General features: G+C 43.2%; 1 protein-coding gene across 3 annotated transcripts in view; it reads right to left on the bottom strand.

Moving 5' to 3' along the window:
* Positions 1–5945: 5945 nt before the first annotated feature.
* Positions 5946–23003, bottom strand: part of PUS7L (pseudouridine synthase 7 like) — a 21627-nt gene continuing 4569 nt past the window's right edge. For all 3 annotated transcript variants that reach the window (XM_081211607.1, XM_081211606.1, XM_081211608.1), the window contains exons 3-9: positions 21059–21218; positions 18720–18915; positions 17177–17275; positions 16584–16665; positions 12780–13057; positions 10490–10543; positions 5946–9573 (exon numbers count right to left, since the gene is read on the bottom strand). In XM_081211607.1, the coding sequence (XP_081067733.1) occupies positions 9247–9573; positions 10490–10543; positions 12780–13057; positions 16584–16665; positions 17177–17275; positions 18720–18915; positions 21059–21218 (1196 nt within the window). In that variant the 3' untranslated portion in view covers positions 5946–9246. The remainder of the gene's footprint in view (positions 9574–10489; positions 10544–12779; positions 13058–16583; positions 16666–17176; positions 17276–18719; positions 18916–21058; positions 21219–23003) is intronic.

The following is a 23003-nucleotide window of genomic DNA, read 5'->3' as shown; positions in this document are numbered from 1 at the left end:
GTGGTTAACGCTTAGCTGGAATGAAATATTCAACGCAGCAATAGAGAAATTAAAATAATTATTTATTTGTCAGACAAATAAATGAGAGGCACAGTGGTATATGGTTACCAAGCTCTGGCCTGGCCTCCTGCCATTATGGCCAGCCCTTATATTCCCTTAATCCAGCCCCCTTTGCTCCTCCTTTGGCTGCCTCTGTCCAATCAGCCTGGTTGGATTTCCTATTGGCTGATTGCTAGAACCAATCACAAAAAGATACACCCATATCCTCCTGTCCTTATATGGAGGACAAAGAGCTATATATTGTTACATCTATAAATGACAAATAAGTAGTAATATATCTTACATGTGTCTCAACAAGGAATCTTAATTACCAGCTCACCTCTTGCCCTCCTTGCCCTATTGCCTTCTAAAACAAATGGTTAATCTTAAATTTTTATCTTAAACATATGTCAAGGATCTTGAGTTTCACATCAACATTGAAAGATATCCTTCATTTGAAGGTTCCTAAACAAATGTCTGACAGCTAATATATCAGGACAGCCCAGATGGCGTCTCTTTGTCTAGCAAGAGGGCTGGGCTGGTGTCTGACTTAATTCCAGGATAAATACAACTCTTTACAACTATATGAAATAAGAATCTAGCATTTCTAAATCCTTTGCATAATTACATTTAAGCCAATATATTTAATACACAACACAGATAGCCTCTTAAAAGGAATAAGGCCTTTTTAAAGTAGAGAGAGAAAGAAAAAAGAACTCAGTTTAAAACAGTTTCAGAAGAAGCCTCCCCCCCTTCAGCAAGCTGCTTTTCCCATTATCTCTTCCCAACATTTATTGCCCTCAGTTTAAGAAAGAAAAAAGACTTCCCAGCTAGATGCTTCTCCATTTGGTCTTGGCCTTTTTAACCTTAGAAGATCTGGCTCATTTTACTGGGAGGCACATTGGCATCATTTTACTATTTACTCATTCCTAATCATGTTTATCTCTGCCTTTTTTATCTTCTATAACATGTAGGGTCAGTGTCCTTACTCTCAGTCTGTAATTTCAGCTTTTACGACTTTGAGATTTGTTTTCTGCTATCAATCAAAAGGGGCCCCTTTGTCTAAGAGGAAGAAAACACTGTCAGTATTTTCTTAAGCAGCTAGCCTTCTTGCCCGGCATGAAACTTTTGAAAATCTAAGCCCTCTTTAATATACAAGTCCTGATCAAACATTAATAAAATGCAGGCTTATGCCTGATGCCTCAACAGAGGCCCCTTTCACTTAAATGGCCTTTTTTGTAATTCCTATGCAAATAAAAGGATGAAGACAGTGGAGTCAAGAAAACGTATTTGCCATTTCTGTCTCACACTAGAGCAACAGTAATTCAAAATTGCAGTGTAATATGTAGTTGAATGAGTGCTGTCACTGGCAGACCTACATTTTGGGCCCCGGAAGCTTGAACAGTCGTGAGGGGCCCTTCACAACCAGCAATGAGGTCTCGGTAGCCACTGTTATCTCCTTCAATGGCTTGTTCACAACGCCCTTTACAACATCTGTGCTACTGACTCTCAAACTTTGGGGTCGTTGACATATACAACAACCACAACAACAAAACGAATCAATTTGAGTTGTGCAACTCAACTTGTGTCGGCTCATTCCTAATTCAGTTTCATTCATTTCTTAATTGCTGCTGAGAGCTCTGTTTAAGAAGGCTGAAGCCAGCTAGTTCTCATCAGCACCTTCCCCTCTGTCCTTGGAGCCTGATCAGCTGCCAGTGGAGTCACTCCCCCTTCCGGCTGCTGTTCAACAGGCAAAGCTGACTCCTGACCCATGACACCCCATTCCTGATGTAGAACTTCCCTGACCCTTTCTTCACTGACGGGGAATGGGGGGTGCTCTTTTGGGACCCGTCTCAAGTGCCAAAATGTATTCTGCTAGTCCTCCCCACCTTTGTATTGGGAATTAGAAACTACCTTTCATTCCTTGACACCAATCTGAAAAGTGACACCTCTCATAGCACAGTGTGTGTGTGGCCAGATTTAGGTTTGATGAGGCCCTAAGCTACTGAAGGTAATGGGGCCCTTTATATTTCCAGCTGTCCTTTGTCAACAGCAAATTGTCGCTGTTTTTTGTGTTGAATATATGCTATATGGTAATTTATGGACCTAATAGGTACAGTGGTACCCCGCAAGACGAATGCCTCGCAAGACGGAAAACCCGCAAGACGAAAGGGTTTTCTGTTTTGGAGGCGCTTCGCAAGACGAATTTCCCTATGGGCTTGCTTCGCAAGACGAAAGCCCATAGGGAAATCTCCAGGGACCTGTTTTAAATTGCTGGCGGTCGGGAGCAAAGACTTTCGCCCACAGCCGGCCTTCAGAAGAGGTCCTGGACCTCTTCTGAAGGCCGGCGGGGGGCAAAAGTCTTTGCTCCCCACCCGCCTGCCTTCCCGGGACAGCGGAGACTTCTCCGCTGCCCCGGGCGATCTTAAAATGCTGGGGGTCGGCAGCGAACGCTTCACTCCCGACCCCCAGCATTTTAAAATCTTTGGGCGAGTGTCTGCAAGCCTCGCGCGCCCGGCAGGAGGTCCTGCCGGGTGCGCGAGGCTTGGGGCGGCAGCCTGTCACCCGAAGCACGGGGAGCCCTTCGGAGAGCTCCCCTTGCTTTGGGCGAGTGTCTGCAAGCCTCGCGCGCCCGGCAGGAGGTCCCGCCGGGTGCGCGAGGCTTGGGGCAGCAGCCTGTCACCAGAAGCACGGGGAGCCCTTCGGAGAGCTCCCCTTGCTTTGGGCGAGAAGTCTCTGCTGCCCCGGGCGATCTTAAAATGCTGGCGGGCGGGAGCGAAGCGTTCGCTCCCGCCCCCCAGCATTTTAAAATCTCCCCGGGACAGCAGAGACTTCGCTCCCGCCCACCAGCATTTTAAAATCGCCCCGGGACAGCAGGGGCTTTTAAAATGCTGGCGGTCGGCAGCAAAGCCCTCCTGTCCCCGGAGCTTGCGGGGCGGGAGGTGGGAAGAAGGGCTTTTTTCCCCACCGCCAGCCTTCAGAACAGCCTTCTGAAGGCTGGCAGTGGGAAGAAAAGCCCTTGTTCCCCCCCCCCCCAGCCTTCAGAAGAGGTCGGGGGACAGACTGTCCCCGGACCTGGTCTGAAGGCGGTTTCCCTAGGAACGCATTAATTGATTTTCAATGCATTCCTATGGGAAACCGTGCATCGCAAGACGAATAACTTGCAAGAAGAAAAAGCTTGCGGAACGAATTAATTTCGTCTTGCGAGGCACCACTGTATCTAAAGCCATTTGCACATGTTGCCATGCAATCAGTCCATACAGAATGTAGGCACCCTATATATAGAAAGGGTCAAACCAGTGATATTTTAGGGAGCAGGTGGGGCCCATTACTTACATCATAGGAGCCTACACAACACAAAACACTGTTGCTGTATGTAGGTTTTATTTTTATTTTTTTATCTTATATTTTGGAAATGTACATCCAGGTTTTTCCCCCTTTGAATTTAGCTTATACGTAAATCCGGCACTGTGTGTGTGTGTGTGTGTGTGTGTGTGTGTGTGTGTGTGTAGGACCAGACTACTGGCAGTGGCCCAGAGGCGACCAATGGCCATACCTGCTTTAAATTATACTGACATAACCTCCCCAAGTTCCACTTCCGTTCTGTTTTCTTCTCTATTTTTGGATCTTTTAAAGAAGTCTGCATTTTCAATATGCTTGCACTATGCTAAATCACTGGAGGAAGAACTTGTATTAATTCACATTCCAGACTCAGACTAAAATACAATACAGTCAATGGAAGCATCTCTAAAAATATATATATTAAAAAATGGATACTCAGATGTGAATTCCTCTTGCCATTTTTGAAGGGGAGGGTTGGCACGTATGTCATTCCAAATTAAGTTTTCCTAGGTTGCTCTGAATTTCTCAGATATGACCTATGAACTTGAAGTCACAAGTTATTAATGGTTTCTACAGCAAAAAGAACTGAGGAAAGAGGCCAGGGTAGGGGTGGGAAAGAGTTATTTGCTGTCTTTATTTTTGAGTGCATTTTTTTTTAAATGGCCATTAAGGAAATAAGGAGTAAAGGCATAATTCATGCCTTTGCTGTTATTTAAGAACAAAGTCACTTACTAGAAATAAATCTTTCATATGCAATGGATATTATAGTCAAATAGTACCACAGGGCAGTTGTGCTCCGTATTTAAATGGGCATAAAGTACCTGTTTTAAAGATGATGGAACTGCATGAATCTGAACATATTTTATTGTTATTATTATTATTAGAATTTATATACTGCCCTATACTCGGAGGTTACACACCAATAACATTTACTTGTTAATATTACTAATGTTATATTTATTTCATCAAGGAGATAATCATTAGCTGCATGTGCAAGTCTGGATTTGCAATCTGTATAGAAAAGGTTCGCTAGATGCAAACTGACTGCAACTTAGTTACACTAATTTAGGATTTAGCTGTAAATTACATATACCCTTAGCCTCTGAAAATCTGTAATGCATACCATATGTCACGATCAGAGGAATAGGAAGAGCAGGGAACAGCCAAATTGAACTAAATCTATCAACATGTGCAGGAGTAATCAGAACTTCAAGCTTGAGGTTGCCAAACAGAGGTTACATTCACAGCAAGGAATGGTCTATATAGGCAGAGTTTGTGAAAACAGTCCTGGGCCATAAGTGGAAAAGCAGGTAGAGATTGAAGCAGGGTTAGCCTGGAGTAGCAAATCAATGGCTTAAAGACATCTCATCAGGAGCATTTCCCTGGTGGCTTATGTTCAACTTGCAATGAGCCAAGCTGAGCTTAACCCACTAGGTGGATTTATAACCAGCCCTGCTGGGGTAGCTCAGTCAGTAGAGCATGAGACTCTCGATCTCAGGGTCAGCGGTTTGAGCCCCACGTTGGGCAAAAGATTCCTGCATTTCAGGCGGTTGGACTAGATCACCTTTGGTCACCTTCGACACCACAACCTGGAAAGATTCTTGGACAGAGGATTCAGAAGAATTGGGAGAGCCTCACACATGCATCCATTCTTCAGGCTGTTGTGCAGAAGGGAGCTGCACATATCTCCTGCTGTGAGCAATTTTATATTCCATGCAAGGAAGAACGACATTTACATGGCGATTTCTGTGTGATTCCCACTTCACGCAAGTGAAGCCACTATCGGGCAATGAGATTGTTCACACGTTATCTGTACATATGCTGAACTGTTCCTAAGAAAAAGTGCATCAAAGCTGATTTTTTAGCATGACTAAGTGAAGCTGTTTCCGGAATACAGTTATGTTTTGCTCATGCGTACATGCAATCTGTCCACACAGCTGTGGTTGTGAGCACACAATGGGGAATGGAGAAGCTTGTAGACTCCAGAACATGCACCAGCGCCCATTGAGCTTTGGCTTAGACTAGCATAGCTTTAGCATTAGTATTTCCTGACTGATCTGAAGCTCAAGAATTGCAACTTTCACATATCACTACCTTATGCTGAACAAGGCAATTCAAGTTTAGGGTGGATTCATAGTTGCACAAGAATGGTGTAATAAAACAAGTAACAATGACCTGGGAGATTTGCCTCGTCAAGGATTAAATAGCCTAGGATTGTATATAAAACAAACAGAATTTATTTTCCAGGACTTAATGCAATATATTTTTTGTCTACAAAAAATGTTGTAATTCCCAAAGAATTAAACAAAAACTTCTGGAAGGCAATTCCTTTGACTGGACCAATTTCTTTTGCTGGTAAAAGGATGCAAGCTTTGTGATTTCACAGATTGGTTTCATCGGGCTGAAGAGATTGGCAATTTAAATTCTCAGATGTAAGATGAATAAAAAAATAATATTTTTTTATGTAATACAAATAGCGGCATACCAACTCTTTTAGCCTAACACAAATGCCTATGATAAAATCTAAACAGCATCTGTATATAGATGGCTATTGTCCAAAGGCAAATGGTCAGCCATGGTTTTTTATTTGATAGCTACAAACCTGCATTTCTGAAGGACCATTAAAATACAGAATGCTCCATCTCCATTCATCATCTATCCAGAACCCCTCTGACACATTGTCCAGTACCGTAACTCAAATTTAGTGGGGATGTAATGGGTAAAGTCTGTGCTTCCAAAAACTCACTTCTTGCTCATGTAATCCTATAGCCTTTAGAAATAAAATCAGAGGCTGAACCCCATAGAGTAAGTTGCATCACCCCAGGAAAAATCTGAAATAATACCAACAGCATTCTACACGTCATTTAAATAAATGGCTGGCGTTGCTTCCCTCCCCCATTAGTTCCTGCAAAGTTACAGCGCCACCTGCAGATGAAGCAGAATGCATGCAACTAATGTCTATATGCTGCCTTGCATCATATTTTTAATCTTTTTGCAACTGGTTAAGATTCCAAATCATCCTGCTTGTGATTTGTGGCTGCATCTCCCCCCATTTTTTTGCAGGGATTCACACACTGCACAGTGACATCCTTCGCCTCTCTGATATGCTCTAAAACATTGGGAATACAGCTAACTGGTGTGCCTTTTAAGAACAGGATGTGTATTACCACTGTTTATAAAAGAAAAGGTCCGCAATGAGTAGTCGTTTAAAAGGCTTGTCTTTTTGGTTGCTGATTTAAGATAACTGTAAGGCAGCTCGCAGAGGGGGCCACAGTGCTGTTGTTGCTTCTTAAACTGTAATGGAGAAGCCATTTGTGGAATGAAGGAACTCAGTCTCCTCCCCATATAGGCGCTGATGCAGTAGGTTGAGTTATTGATTGATATAAGGCAAATTACGCAGTATTATGTAACTGGAGATCATGTTGTGCAAGTATGCGAATTCCATTCACTCTACTGCACTATAGCTTATATCAGAGGTGGGTGGATTTCAAGCTAGCAGGTTTTATTTTGATTTTTGTGTACAACAGCCCTAACGCCTACCAGCTGGAACCAAGTGCAATACAGTGACTTTCATGGAATTGCATAATTAGAAGGGACCCTGCAAGGCAGGAATATGCAGTTGTCCCATGCAGGGATCGAACCTGCAACCGTTGCTTTATCAGCGCCACACTCTAGCCCACTGAGCTATCCAGCTCTTTGAAAGAGGGGTGAACATACTTACAATAAGGGGAAAGGGAACCTCAGAATACATCTCAACCCAGAAATTTCATTTTCAGTAGCATAACTGACCTAAAAGTCCTTTAAACACAAAAAAACCCAGTCCTGGTTTACATTATATTTTCATTCCATTATACAACAGTTTAGTATTCACATAGGCTAACACGGCAGCGCAGCCTGTGTTGAAGCGTCAGAGCCTATTAATATAACACAACTGCCCACTTGGAACAATGCAATTCTCTGATGTGTCATTCTGGAGCCAGGCCCCAAAGCTTTATCTTAATAGCTGTTAGTCCAGTCCATATAGGGCTTCTTCATTTACTCGCACTAGAAGGATCTTAGGGCTTAGCAACAGTTTGTGGATAAACAAACACAAGGAGGTCTCTTAGGACGATATGCTGAACCGTAGTTAATTCAAACCCAACACCCCCACATGTGTTCCCTGTGCCTTATGCAAAGAGAGCTGCGTGATCTGGGGTCAAACCCAATGGCTCCATTTTCCTGACTTGTAGAAGGTGGTATTGAACTGGAAGTATAAAGGAAGGGCAGAGCAGGCAATGGAGTGAGGGGAGCAAAGACCTTAGATACGGATGGAAGAACCAAAGACCTAAAAAAGAGAAAGAGAAGAGAAACAAGCAGCTGAGGAAAAGAGGAGCCAAATGAAAGGGGGCTGGGGACAGGAAGGAGAGTGTGGTTTTGACAGGATGCAGCAGCAAGAAAGACTGGGGAACTTGAGTCCAAAAGCCAGAGGGTCAGGAGGACAATACGCTCCTACCTAATGATGCTATGTCAGAAGGTAGCTTTGAGTGACCACTGTATTTCCACCCCCATTGTTCTGCCAGGACACTGAGGTCCAGCTCCGAGGGCCTTCTGGCGATTCCCTCACTGCGAGAAGCCATGTTACAGGGAATCAGGCAAGAAGGCCTTCTTGGTGGTGGCCCACCCTGTGGAACGCTCTCCCATCAGGTGTCAAGGAAATAAACAACTATCTGACTTTTAGAAGGCATCTGAAGCCCTGTTTAGGGAAGTTTTTAACGTTTGATATTTTATTGTGTTTTTAATATTCTGTTGGGAGCTGCCCAGAGTGGCTGGGGAAACCCAGTCAGATGGGCGGGGTATAAATAATAAATTATTGTTATTGTTATTATTTACCATGCGGGATTTGTCCAGGGCACTTCAAATATTTTTCCTAGTACTACAATGCAATGGCCGGGACAGAATAAGTTCAGAGTTAGTACCATCAACTTGCAGGTGACACAGACAGTTCTGTTCAGGGCCGTCTTAGCCATAGGCGCTAGGGGTGTGGGGCACCCGGGCGCCGGACTCTCAAGGGTGCCAGGCCGAAAGTCCAGGGTCTGAGAGTTGAGTTCGGGGAAGAGCCCACTTGTCGGTCGGAGCGGCACAGTGGGCTCTTCTTCCGCAAGTTGGGGGGTGACCGAGCCAGCGAGATGCTGAGGTGGCAGGCTGGCTCCGCCCTCCTGCATACCTGGGACTGGGCAACCGGGGGCGGGGGTTAGGGTTAGGGTTAGGGCTGCATATACTTAAGACAGCCCTGGTTCTGTTTTTCATTCCATTTCATTACCTGCACTTTCACCCTGCTCTTCGGCCCCAAACAAGTCCCAAGACCAGGCTGCCATAATGGCCAATAAAAACAAAGCGATTTGAAAGCAGAGTGGGGGGGGGGGACCAGTGTTAAAAGAACACTGAAAGCCAGATTTCGAAAATCAGGCACGTACGGTTTTCACCCAGTACCAAAGAGAAATTGGAGAGCTCCAGAGAGTTGCATGAAATGCAGTGCCTGTGGTACGAATACCCGGATGCAGGCTAGGTGAGCAATAACAAGCTGGAATTTAATGTGTGGATAAGGCAAAGAATTAGATACTGGTCCAATTTAGGAGCACGGGGATGTTGGGTTTACCTGTTTGGGAAGCATAAGGCTGGCAGCTTGGCTGTACTCCTGCACTGTCTTGTTACAGTAGGTCCAAGGTGGGGTGATCTGGTCCATTACATTTTGCAGCCTGAGGCGGAACAGCCCCCACCTCCCCCAAGCCAAGGTGCAGCGCCATTTTTTTTCTACGCAGCCCCATGCCATTTTTATTGAGCGTGCCGTATTTCTACACAGCGAAGCTCTGCCTTTTCTTTTTTCTTTTAAAGATTGCACTTCATTATTTCCCCCAAACAAACAGTTGCATAACACGAAGGATCGAGCCAAAAAGACACCGAAAGAGAAGTTTCGGGATCTTGGGGGGAATTGTCCCCAGTTCCCACCGGTTCTTCGTTGCTTTTTAAAAAACGGTACGACAGATCGCGTGGATACTTCAGGAGATGTCGGTAGCACCCAGGCACGTTCAGCTGTAACGAAGGAAGCCTGAACTGGTGCGTCTGCAGCCCATCACGGGCAAGTCTTTTGCGATACCACTCCCCGACTTTGTTAGTGGGATAGCGGACGTTGTAGCCAGCCATTGGGATAATCACCTTTGGGAAGAAAAAAGTAAGGTGAGCATATCTGTGGAAGGGGAGCGGGTTTGCATAAAAGCACATGCCCAGGGACGCGGGTGGCGCTGTGGGTTAAACCACAGAGCCTAGGACTTGCTGATCAGAAGGTCGGCAGTTCGAATCTCCGTGACGGGGTGAGCTCCCGTTGTTTGGTCCCTGCTCCTGCCAACCTAGCAGTTCGAAAGCATGTCAAAGTGCAAGTAGATAAGTAGGTACCGCTCCGGTGGGAAGGTAAACGGTGTTTCCGTGCGCTGCTCTGGTTCACCAGAAGCAGCTTAGTCATGCTGGCCACATGATCTGGAAGCTGTCTGCAGACAAACGCCGGCTCCCTCGGCCTATAGAGAGGAGCGCGCGACCCCAGAGTTGGTCACGACTGGACCTAATGGTTAGGGGTCCCTTTACCTTTACGCATGCCCAGGCAATGTCAGAACAAAGGAACACAAAGGAATTGCTGATTGCAGCGGGGGGATGGAGAAAGGGTGGTAGCGAGAGAACCCTGCAAAATGCACAAAGATCTGGATTTTTGGTTTGGGTTGGCATTTTCTTCTACAGTCGTACCTTGCATCTCAAACGCCTTGGCTCCCAAACAAATCGGCTCCCGAATGATCGAAACCCGGAAGTGAGTGTTCCAGTTTTCAAATGATTTTCAGAAGCCGAATGTCCGCCGTGGCTTCCGATTGGCTGCAGGAACTTCCTGCAGCCAATCAGAAGCCACGCTTTGGTTTCCGAACGTTTTGGAAGCTGAATGGAATGCCAGAACGGATTCCGTTCGACTTCCAAGGTACGACTGTATTTATATTTTCCAGTGATCAAGCTATGCCTGTAACTTACAAGTGTATGTCATAAGCCTAGTGCTCCTTTAATACTTTAAAGAAATACATTTCCCAAAACGTACCTGATTTATTGCATATTCATTGGCCTCTTCTTCTGCAGCTGTTACTACATGGACCTGGTATAAAAAATGGGGGAAAGTATGTAAGATGTTTTTACTGACTTATTCTAGAGATTTCTATTAGCATCCTTTAAATAATTCCGAGGCCAGTTTGCAATGCAGTATTGAAGGCTAAAAACATAAATGCAAGGATTCAGGCTGCAATCCTAATCCCAGTTACCAGGCAGTAAGCCCCAGCAGGTCTTGCTCAGAGTAGACATGGCTAGGCTAGGCTTGCACTGTTAGAGCTCAACTAGTAATGGGAGGGAAGAGACTGTGTTAGCCATCAAGGTATAGCTGCTTCTACCTACCTGTTCCCCAAGAGGGAACAGCTGCCCAAAAAACTGCGTCTGGTCTTTAGATCTTATATTAGATTTAGGGCTATTTTGGGATATTAACTGGCATGCTCGCTTCATTTTTTGTGATCTATTTCAAAAGAAAAATGAATTGTTGAACTGTTAGTGCTGCAGCGACGCTATCATTTTGATGGCAATTTTGATTATGCATAATGGTTGTTGAATTATTGTATTCATAGGGTTGCTTCTTATATACTGCTTTCAGCACAACGTGTGAAAAATGCAGTCTATAAACAGACTAAGGATGGTTCTACAAACAGGAGAAAATGCTATAAATAAGTCAGAAATTAAATTGTTATAACAAAGGGGGGAGAATCACTACGGAAAATTGCACAGAATTTATTTTACCCTCTGTCGCCACTTGGTGTTGCATGTTTACAATGCATTCAAAACAGTGTTTCCATACTAATGTAAAGATAAAGGTAATTAAGTCCAGTTGCGAACGACTCTGGGGTTGTGGCGCTCATCTTGCTTTACAGGCCGAGGGAGCTGGTGTTTGTCCGCTTCCGCAGACAGTTTTTCTGGGTCATGTGACCAGCATGACTAAGCCACTTCTGGCGAAACCAGAGCAGTTCACAGAAATGCCATTTACCTTCCCGCCGGAGAGGTACCTATTTATCTACCTGCACTGCGTGCTTTCGAACTGCTAGGTGGGCAGGAGCTGGGACCAAACAACGGGAGCTCACCCCATCGTGGGGATTCGAACCGCCGATCTTTCAATCGGCAAGCCCAAGCAGCACAGTGGTTTAACCCATAGGGGCTTCTTTTGAGTGGAACTTCACTACTTGGACATTGCCACTAGTGAGAGGCAGTGGAATTTCCATAGAATGTGAAGCAATCATATACCTACTGTACGCCTACAATGCAGTTCTATGCACGCTTACTCAGAATTCAATTCCATTGATTCAATGGAGCTTACTTTCAGGTGAACTGGTATAAGATTGCAACCCTTGCCATCCTTTAAGAGAAAACATTTCCAAGTTATTTATTGCAAAGGAAAATGGTTGGCTTCAACCAACACAAAATTAGAAACAACTGTTTGACTTGGCTGTGTACTTATCCCATTCGTAATCACAGAACACACCACTTTAAATGGTAAAGAATGTGAAATTAATGTTAGCCATGCTGAAATAACTTCATGATTAAAGAGTACATGGGCTTCCAACTGGATGACGTCTTCTGATTTTGATTTTTCTGAAATAGCATTTTGAATAATGCAGAGTTTATTTTATGTTTTTAACCTATCTAAATATCTCTACCCTGCCTTTCAGCCCAGGTGAAATATAGCTGTGTTAACTGGGCAGTGCTGATTCTTCTGAGATGCCATCCATATACAATTTCATTGGCTCCCTAGCCATTTTTTTTGAGAAGATCCAATTAAACTAAGCAAAAACAAAACAAAACAAAACCAAATACATAGTTCTAGGCCTCATGATAGGGGTGAGTTTGAAAGCAAGCTGGTAGTATCTACAGAAGACATTATGCACATGGGTAAAGGTTTTTATTTGCTTATTATTATTATTTGTAAAAAAAATATAATTATAGGATGTTCTGATTTATAAGGGGGTATGTTACCTGAACTTGCACCAATCAATTTCCTGAATGCATTGACATCATGAATTGACATCCGTTCATCTTATTCCAAAAGGAGATCTATCCCATTTCACGCATGCGACATCCTGGACCACATTATAGTTCACATTGGTTCTCATAAACATGCATAGCAAAATAATCTATATCTGACTGGTTCTGCCAAACCAGACTGCACCTTCTGTAAACACAGCATGTTTATTTATGGAGTACCAGGAAGATGAAAGGCCTCGTTCGAATTTTAATGAAATTTAACAGACCCAGAGAGGATCAGATTTGCTATCCGTGCCTTTCAAGCTCCTGTTTACCTTGTCATTCAGCGAACAGCTTTCAGAACGTGTTCCCGAAAGGATGAGGTCGCCAGCCACAACTCTTGTACCGTAGATCTTAATCCGGTAGAAAGCGGCTTCGTTCCAAATCTTACTGCAATATGCATGGACGTAGAAAATACGCATGGAGTGAGGAATACTGAGCCACCCTCGTGCACATCCCTCGTGATTTATACCGTAGCGATTCAAGGCACGCAGCAGCAGCGTCTCTCTGACTTTGAAGTCAGGCAGCATTGCGAGGGTACCTTTGGCGTCCTCTGAGAAACAGAGAAAACTGATCATGAGCTTCTACACATTCTGCTTCTAAGGTGCACCTTTGTAGCGCAACTTCTGTTTCTCCTCCACGTATCATATGAGAAGCAGTGGGTGGTTGAAAGGTGCTGGTTGCGTCTCTTGCCCACTGATTCCCCCCCCTTTTGAGTCCTCTCCACCACGTCCATTATGCTCTGTGTTTGTTCCCGGTTGAGATTGTGCCCTCTTGGCTTCGCAAAGATGCTTAGACTTTCAAGACTCAAGCAGCCCCAACTCTAAGCTGTTGGATTTACAGTGGTACCTCAGGTTACATACGCTTCAGGTTAAACATGCTTCAGGTTACAGACTCCGCTAACCCAGAAATATTACCTCGCATTAAGAACTTTGCTTCAGGATGAGAACAGAAATCGTGCAGAGGTGGCGCAGGGGCAGCAGGAGGCCCCATTAGCTGAAGTGGTGCTTCAGGTTAAGAACAGTTTCAGGTTAAGAACAGACCTCCGGAACGAATTAAGTTCTTAACCTGAGGTACCACTGTATTCATTCATTGGTTTGAAAAAACTGAAAGGATCCCTTTTAAAAGCAAAGGAAGCTAATGTGCAGATTTGCTCTCCACTTTTCCATGTCAAAAATAGCACTTTCAGGGTGGATAAATATTTATCTCAACTACTATGATGATGATGATGATTTTTTACTTGTTTCATTTCCTCCTCTCCCCCCCCCCAGCCCAGTTTACTTAACAACAACAACAACAACTTATTATTTCTACCCCACCCATCTGGCTGGGTTTCCCCAGCCACTCTGGCAGGCTCCCAACAGAATATTAAAAACACGATAAATACATCAAACATCAAAAACATCCCTAAACAGGGCTGCCTTCAGATGTTTTCTAAAACTCAGATAGTTGTTTATTTCCTTGACATTATGGGAGGGTGTTCCCGCCGCCACCGAGAAGGCCCTCTGCCTGGTTCGCTGTAACCTCACTTCTCACAGTGAGGAAACTGCCAGAAGACCCTTGGAGCTGGACCTCAGTGTCCGGGCTGAGCAATAGGGGTGGAGACATTTCTTCAGGTATACTGGGCTGAGGCTGTTTAGGGCTTTAAACAGGCATAGGCAAACTCAGCCCTCCAGATGTTTTGGGAGTACAACTCTCATCATCCCTAGCTAACAGGACCAGTGGTCAGGGATGATGAGAGTTGTAGTCCCCAAACATCTGGAGGACCGAGTTTGCCTATGCCTGGCTTTAAAGGTCAGCACCAACACTTTGAATTGTGCTTGGAAACGTAGGTCTTTCAGGACCAGTGTTATGTGGTCTGGCGGCCACTCCCAGTCACCAGTCTACCTGCCTTGCTCTAGACAAACCATAAGTTGTAGCCAAGGTTTGTTCCTGGCTTGCTGTTCCTGGTTGTCTGGGGAAGACAAACAATGAGCCTGGGTTTGGACACAATACTAACACAAACCATGGCTTAGCTTCAGGAGACCAAGGTGAGAAGCAAAGCAGCCATGATTTCTGCTGCAGCTACCTGCATGCAGATGCATGAGCTTATCCATGGTTTGGCTTAGTGTCACGTACAAACTGGCTCACTGTTTCCTTTCCACTTTCTGCACCATTTCTTCCTGCTACTTCTTATCTTCTTATCCCCACCTTGGCAATTTCAGGTGATCTGGGATCACAAGGGAATAGGGTATCATCCTGGCACTATGTAGCCCATGTGATTTGACTACATCACAGCATCGTTAAGGACAAGCGAAGTCAATGGAAACTGAGAGCCAGAGAAGGCAATGAGAATGAAAACTGTTGCATTTCCATAAGGAAAGCAGGAAAATCATTAAGAAAAAGAAGTGCTCTTTTTGGCATGGGTGGTAACATTTGTGGGAAAAGAGGGAGTACTTCAGATTACAAACTTAGAGAAAACTAATATTTCTGTTTCCAATTCGTCACCCACACCCCCCCCTTAATTCCTCTAACCAAGGAATGTGCTTTTGCTTCAAGTAAGTAATGCTGAGAGAGTCCACTCTTCTGAATGTGTTAGAGGCAAGGGGAATACTAAATGTGTCCATCAACTCAGCTCAAAGGGGGAAATTATGTATCAAAAAATAAAAAAAAAGTTTTTCCTTATTTTGCTTGATTTTCATCACTGAAGAACAGCATCATTACAGCAGAATCTGAAACAACATTTTCAGAAAACCCCTTTCCCAGAAAAAAACAGCAACACTCGCACCTGCAGATCCTATCAGACACGGCCATTCCCCTCAGTTACTCACTTCCTTTCTGCTAACCTCCTAACATGGGCAAATGTATAATCTTGTGAGGAGAGGGGGGTCCTTTCTGCAAATAGTGCCCCCCCATTAAAAAGGTGCTGAAAATGATGTAATGCTGTGGTATATATTCTGCAGCTCACTGCTCAATTAGGTGATGATTACTTCCCTTTTTCTATGCAGCTCTTCAGGGCATGGGAAAGCAATTAATTCCTGGCTGTCTGAAGAAAAGGTTAGTTACATCACTGAAGCAGCCAACTCTCTAGGGAGCTCCAGTTACACTGAGAGCGACAAAGAAAAGCCCCGTGGAGGAAAGGGCAATATGGAAAGGAAACTTTGCAGCGAACGTTCAGAAATGAAAGCAAGTGTTTAAAATTAGAGGAGAGATTTTTGTGGGCAAAGACCTAAGGTGGGTCACTGAAGGGTGACAGTAATTGCCGCAGTCACGTAAAAGGGCACCATGCCCATAGAATAGCTTGTCAAAACAACTAAGTCACATCTTATCATTGTAGTTCTACTACTTGCACTTGTATTTTTAAATAAATAAATAAGGTCTGGTGGAGATAGACATGGGAGATGTGCTAACTCAAGATATGGGCCAAGTACTGTGTAATTTAACCCATTGTTCTCAATGCAGAGCAGAAAAAGGCACACACACTGCCCTCCAAGGAACTTCAGGCATCAAACAAAGACTTTCCTATTTCAACAGGCATTCTGCCGGAATTTTCAGCCTTTAAATAAATGAATTGAATTGTTCTTATTCCTTGTACGCTTTAAATACAGTTGTACCTTGCTTCTTGAATGCCCTGGAACTCATACATTTTGGCTCCTGAACATCACAAACCCGGAAGTGACTGTTCTGGGTTGCGAACGTTCTTTAGGAACCTGAATGTCCGACGGGGCTTCCACGGCTTCCGATTGGCTGCAGGAGCTTCCTGCAGCCAATCAGAAGCCGCGATTTGGTTTTCAAATGTTTTGTAAGTCGATCAGACTTCCGGAACAGATTCCGTTTGACTTCCAAGGTACGACTGTATATATTTTATGTATTTTTATATATACATTATTAAATTCTGAATATTAAGCAGTATATCAATATCTTTAAAAAAGCAAATACTGAGAACCTTTTAAGATACACATACAAACACGAGCGCATAACTATTTACCCGCTTCCACTGATTTTAATATTGCTTCTGTTAACAAACCCAAGCGTTTCTTCCTCACTACGCAGCAAGGTTTTCTTCCTGCGATATGTTTCATAGGAGATGGCATATTTACCGGTCTGAAGGAAGTATTTCTTCGCTTTATTTACAGGATCATCTGAATCTTCTGGTGTGAGAAACAATTTCACCGCTTTGACCTTTAAGGCAAGTAAATGCAAATGCCATGTTGCTTTATGTGTTCTTAAAAGTTTATTATGTTAGCACCAGCTTTGATTCCGAATGATTGGACTTTTACAAGGACGACCTATGTCCAAATGTGGCACACACTTAGTCCTCATGGGCTGTTTGGGGTTCCTTCCTCTCCCACTTTACATTTTCTAAAGATTTTTATGTACTTCTGCAAACCTTGGGAGTCCCCCTAAGTCTGCACAGTGGGTGCTGTTTTGGCTACATAAGGAACAACACTCACAGTGTAAACAATGGAAATTGAGGGAATGATAACCTGATTTTTTAAAAAGAGCGTGTTCTCACACACACCGCCATCAAGCTCACTGAGTGATCGTGGGCCAGTGCATCTCTTTCAGACTAATCTAGCTCACAAAATGGTTGCAATGCTAGAATAGGGAAGGAGAACTATGTGTAACCCCACCCCACCCCAATAGCTCTTAGGAGGAAGGGAAGTATCAAATTATATCTCTGTGTGTGTACCAGTTCTTCATTCAGCAAAGCCAATCCAATTTGATCCGTCTGTATAGTCTGCCTTTGTCCAAATCGCTGAGGTCCATAGAAATTGATAAAACCATTTTTCTGCAAAGTAGAAGAGAAAAAGTTAAACATATGAAGAATCATAGCATTTTAGAGTTAGAAGGGACCTAGGTGGCCGTGTAGCCCACCCCCATGTTCAATACAAGAATCTTGCAACTACACCTGACCATTCTGCATCGGCTTGAATACCTCCAGTGAAGGAGACCCATCGGCTCTTACTGTTAGGAAGTTTCTGCTAAGGTTTCACTGGAATCTGCTTCCCTGCAATTTCTTTCCCTGGGCTCTAGGTCCTGCCATCTGGAGCAACAGAGAAGAAGTCTGCTCCATCCTATTTATTACTATTCATTTTCTTACATTTATATATCACCTCTTCCTTCCATATGTACAGTTCCCAGGTGGTTTCCCATCCAAGCACTGACCAGATCCATTGCTGCTTAGCTTCAGCAAGATGGTGGCCCCATGTGCCTTCTGGCTATTACCCTGAGACAGCCCTTCAGATATCTGAAGAAAACGAATCATGGCTCCCTTTAACCTTCTCCAGCCTTCAACCATTCCTCATAGGGCTTGTTCTCTAGACCACTTGGCTACCCCTCTCTGGATATACTCCAATTTATCAATATCCTTCTTCAAATGTAGCACCCAGAACTGTACACAGTGTTCCCCAGATGCAGAATAGCATGGAGCTATTACTTCTTGTGTTGTTAAAATAAAGAAATTCCTTCCAGTAGCACCTTAAAGACCAACTAAGTTAGTTCTTGGTATGAGCTTTCGTGTGCATGCACACTTCTTCAGATACACATTCTTGTGTTGTTGTTGTTACTATTACTACTACTACTACAGTAGTTTATTTCCCACCCTTCATCCTAAGGTTCGGGGGCAGATTACGACTATTAAAACACAACATTAATATTAATATACAATGTTAAAGGTAAAGGTAAAGGGACCCCTGACCATTAGGTCCAGTCGTGGCCAACTCTGGGGTTGCGGTGCTCATCTCGCTTTATTGGCTGAAGGAGCTGGTGTACAGCTTCCGGGTCATGTGGCCAGCATGACTATGCCACTTCTGGCGAACCAGAGTAGCACACGGAAACGCCTTTACCTTCCCGCCGGAGCGGTACCTATTTTTCTACTTGCAGTTTGACATGCTTTTGAACTGCTAGGTTGGCAGGAGCAGGGACTGAGCAACGTGAGCTCACCCTGTCACGGAGATTCAAACCGCCGACCTTCTGATCAGCAAGTCCTAGGCTCTGTGGTTTAACCCACGGCACCACCCGCGTCCCAATATACAGTGTTACACAGTATTAAACACAGTTTAGACTTTCAAAAATAAGGTGGATCCAAAAATACACACCTCAGGTGCCCAAAGCTAAGGCAAAGAGGTGCATCTTTAGCTTGCAATGCTGATCTGGACACTATGTAGTATTTTAAAATCATAGAGGCATGGAAAGCTAGAGGCAGCATCTTTTGAAATGTACTATTGCTTTACCTTGACGTTCTCAGTTGCTTCATATATTCTCTCCTTTAGGCTCGCGGAACAGTCATTGCTTTTAAGTTTTAAATCTCTTACAATTATATCAAAATGGTTTCCTTGCAACTGACCAAGTCTCAGCGGCTGACTGGCAGAGTGTACATTAGACACACCAATTCCCTTTTTCCCAATGGCGTTTCCAAGTTCTTTCAATCTGCAGAAAGGAAACGTTGGAAATGCCGTGTCATTTTCGAGACGCTGAATATTTTAACAAGAAAGCAGTTTTCAAAAAATGAGCTTCCTATAGCATTTTACTGGCAATGGTTTTGCTGGGGGGGGGGGAGAAAGCATGCCCTCGCTTGGACCTTCAACTTTTGATATTTCGTTGCTAGAAGAAGAAGAAGAAGAAGAAGAAGAAGAAGAAGAAGAAGAGGAGTTTGGATTTGATATCCCGCCTTTCACTCCCCTTCAGGAGTCTCAAAGCGGCTAACATTCTCCTTTCCCTTCCTCCCCCACAACAAACACTCTGTGAGGTGAGTGGGGCTGAGAGACTTCAAAGAAGTGTGACTGGCCCAAGGTCACCCAGCAGCTGCATGTGGAGGAGCGGAGACGCGAACCCGGTTTCCCAGATTACGTGACTACCGCTCTTAACCACTACACCATACTGGCTCTCCATACTGCTACCACTTAACACTGCTGCAAAATATGCATTAGCAGAAATTCTGCAATAATGTGCTCCCAGCCCCACAATGTGCTAAGATTGTGGCCTGATTTTTGCAGGAGAAAGGCTAAACAAAAAGTACTTATTGATAAAAGCATTGCACACACACCTTGCCACTTTTTAATGCTCATACCATATGTGTCCATATGAAGACCACCCAGACCATCCATTTTTAGAGTGCTAATGTTGTACATGTATTACCCAGCTCATGATAAGTGCATAGCAGCAGGCAAAGCATGGGCGTACGCAGGGAGCAGGCTGTGTGCGGTGGTCGAAACTACAGAACTCCATTTGGTTTCTCTCCCTGTTGACATTCCTATGCCACTTGAAAATATTACTGTTTTTGCTCTTTGGGCTGATTCTACTACCTATTTTTGTCTCTCAGCTCAAACTGTGTTTTTAAATGTTGTTGTATATTTGCACAGTCGTATCCTACTTTCCCATTTTTAATTTTTGCAAAATGTCCTCGACAACTAACAACCACAAAGAAGTAAAAACAACCAGGGTGCAGATTATTGGAAATGAGAGAGTAAGACTTTCTCAAGCTGTGGAAGACAAGCTAAAGAAGATACTGTATTCAAGTTTCGTTTGTTTATTTGTTCACTATATAGGGACATGCATTATAAGCAATATGCATGATGACTAAATAAAAGTAGTGCAACTGATACATAGAAAGATATCCTTGCGCTGAGGAATAAGAATTTAGCCAAGACTGGCGGGGCAAAGTTGGGGAGTGAGAACAGCGTAGTATTCAATAAAAAAGTATAAGCAGATATGGCTTAAGAAGAAAAGGGAGGGCTAACTAGTAACAGACTCTACAGAATACTTCTGAGAGAGAGAGAGAGAGAGAGAGAGAAAGGGACTAAATCGACATTGCATTTTCAACGTGTTGCCCCAATCTCACACACAATTCTGTGGCAGTTCTACTTGGAAAAACATTTCCTCGGCTTGAATGGGGATTTCATGTGTGTTAGAAGTAAAAGATTAAATGAACACTTCAAGGTCAGATATTTGAACTGTCAGCTGTGTTTTCAATTACAGGCATGTACATTACACACCCAAGGAGAGAAATGGTCCTGCAAGTTTATTTTTGTAAGGCCGACAAGGAAAGAGTCATTATGCTTTAGAGAGCGTTGCAGACAAAGTTTCCCTTTGATGAACAACAGATTCTTGGGGATCAGAACGATGAGAACGCAAGTGAAAGGTTCAGTCGATTAACCATGAAAATTGCTTTAAGACAAGTAACATTACACCATTTTGCTACATGTGCAGCTGTAGAAATAAACACCCAAATCAACACGTTTCTCATGTACTAAATGAGCAATGCTTTGAAAAGAAGAGAAATTATTTCTATCTTAATGGTACTCAAGAACACAGCTTATTAATCAAGAGTCCAGAGAGCCGGACAGAAAAGCTGGGAGGATCACATTTGGCTCTTGTGTTCCTACCCCTGTTCTAGATGTGAAGCATACCAAAGGACTTTTAACTTTCCATATTGCTTCACGTGTTAAGAACTCAAAACAAAATGGAGCTCCTTTCTAACCAGCAAAATTAAATACTAGATCTGAATTTAAAAAGAGAGCTAGAGTCTAATTCAAACCATGATGTTAAAGTGCAACCACAAATCTCTCATTACCTTTCAGGCGTCACCTTCTTCACAACCATAGCTTGGTACGTTATGGCCTTCTTGTCTTTAATGCCTGTGTAACTGAAGTCTGAAGGGAGCACGCCAAGTTCAGCAGACAAGAAGCTAATTGCTTCAAGCGTTTCCAGGTTCTCTTTCCGGAGAGTAAAAGCTGAAACCACATTATTGCAGATTCAGTGCACCCAAGTGGATGGCGTTGCTCAGAAAACATGAATGGTGTCCCTCTCAAATGACTGAGCTAATGGAGGATCTGTTGATAGGATAGTGTAGGCATCGGCTAAGCAATTGAGAAAAAATGGGTTATTTACTGATTAATCCTTGTTCTACGGAAATCTGTAAAACTAAAACTAAGCTGGAGTAGAAATACCCTGTTTTAAGCAGTTTCTAAATGTTAGCAAATGCAGTATCAAAGTTATTGCTGCTGTCTGTAGGTAACCAGGGTGGATAAAAATCAATTACTTTTTCAACAAAAAAAATTTTTTTTAATGATTTTTTAAATTTAAATCACTTTTTTAATTTAAATTAGATTTTGAAAATAAAATGCTTTTGGAGGAAAAATCTTTCTAAAGATAGCTTTCTTTTAAAGTTACATTATAGTCCAAAGGCTATTCATCAGGAAATAAGGATTTGTTTTAAGTTTTTCATGTTTGCTAAAACTCAGTCTGTTAGGGTTTTTTTATTATTATTTAACCACATCAGTTAACAAACATGGATACATATGGATACATGGATACATAATGTTATTGTTTTAGTTAAATAAATTGTTATTAAGGAAATGGTTATTTTTCTCCTTCCAACAAAGTACAGCAGAAATGCTGTCCAAATATAAATAGGTAACTTATTAAACCTTACAATAATTTCATAATTACCTGTCTAGGTATTTCTAATAGTATATCCAAATCAGTAATTTCTGATATAATTGTAAAAACTACTCTGAAAATTTATTATTCCTAAAATGAAACCTTCATCTGGTTGTAAATATTAAGATTATACCAGAAAGAACGAGTCTTTCTGTAAAAAAAAAAAAAGAAAAAAGATTTAAATCAAGTCTTACTGACTAGTGCTTTAAATCAATTTGATTTAAATCAACTCCACCCTGTAGGTAAGCATACCTCTCACATAAACTAGTAACCTATTTTACTCCATGCTACACGGCAATTACTTGCAGAAATGATATTCTTGCCTGTGCATCACTGGTTCTACCTAGTGCCCTCCCAATGCTGCTAGACTACAACTCTCATCAGTTCCAGCCTGGCTCACATGCAACATGAAACCATAGTTTAAAACAAACCATAGTTTAATCAAAACAAGGACTTTACTCCTCTCCCAGTTCATGACTTTGCCACTAGGGGGCAGAAGCAAGCCAGGAACAAGCGGGTTTGATTTCTTGTGGCATGTGAACCTGGGCTCATCGTTGGTTTTCCTCCAAACAAACCTACAAGCGGAAGCCGAGGCGTCTGAGGCATGAGCCCGCTCAATTCCTGGTTGTACACATCACAACAAACCAAACTCTGGCTTGTTTCCTCCCCAATACAGCACAGTCAGGCGTAGGGGAGGAGCAAAGTGCTTGTTAAACCATAGTTTATTTTAAGCAATGGTTTAACCTTAAGAGTGAACCAGCTTATTGTGATGTGGCTCTTTTTAACAAGTGCTGACTTCATTCAAGCAAGGCCGATCTTACACCTTAATAACTACTGACATTTACTGTTGTTGTACTGTGTATTTTGGGTCTATCAACTGCAATAAAGCTGTCTGTGTGTGACTTCATTCATGTAGATTTCATTAAGACAGTGATATAGGTAAAGGGTAAAGGGACCCCTGACCATTAGGTCCAGTCGTGACCGACTCTGGGGTTGCGGCGCTCATCTCGCTTTATTGGCCGAGGGAGCCGGCGTACAGCTTCCGGGTCATGTGGCCAGCATGACCGAACCAGAGC

This window comes from Podarcis bocagei (assembly GCF_964188305.1).
Source record: "Podarcis bocagei genome assembly, chromosome: 10".
NCBI lineage: Eukaryota > Metazoa > Chordata > Lepidosauria > Squamata > Lacertidae > Podarcis > Podarcis bocagei.
This window is presented reverse-complemented; position numbering and strand designations above follow the sequence as displayed.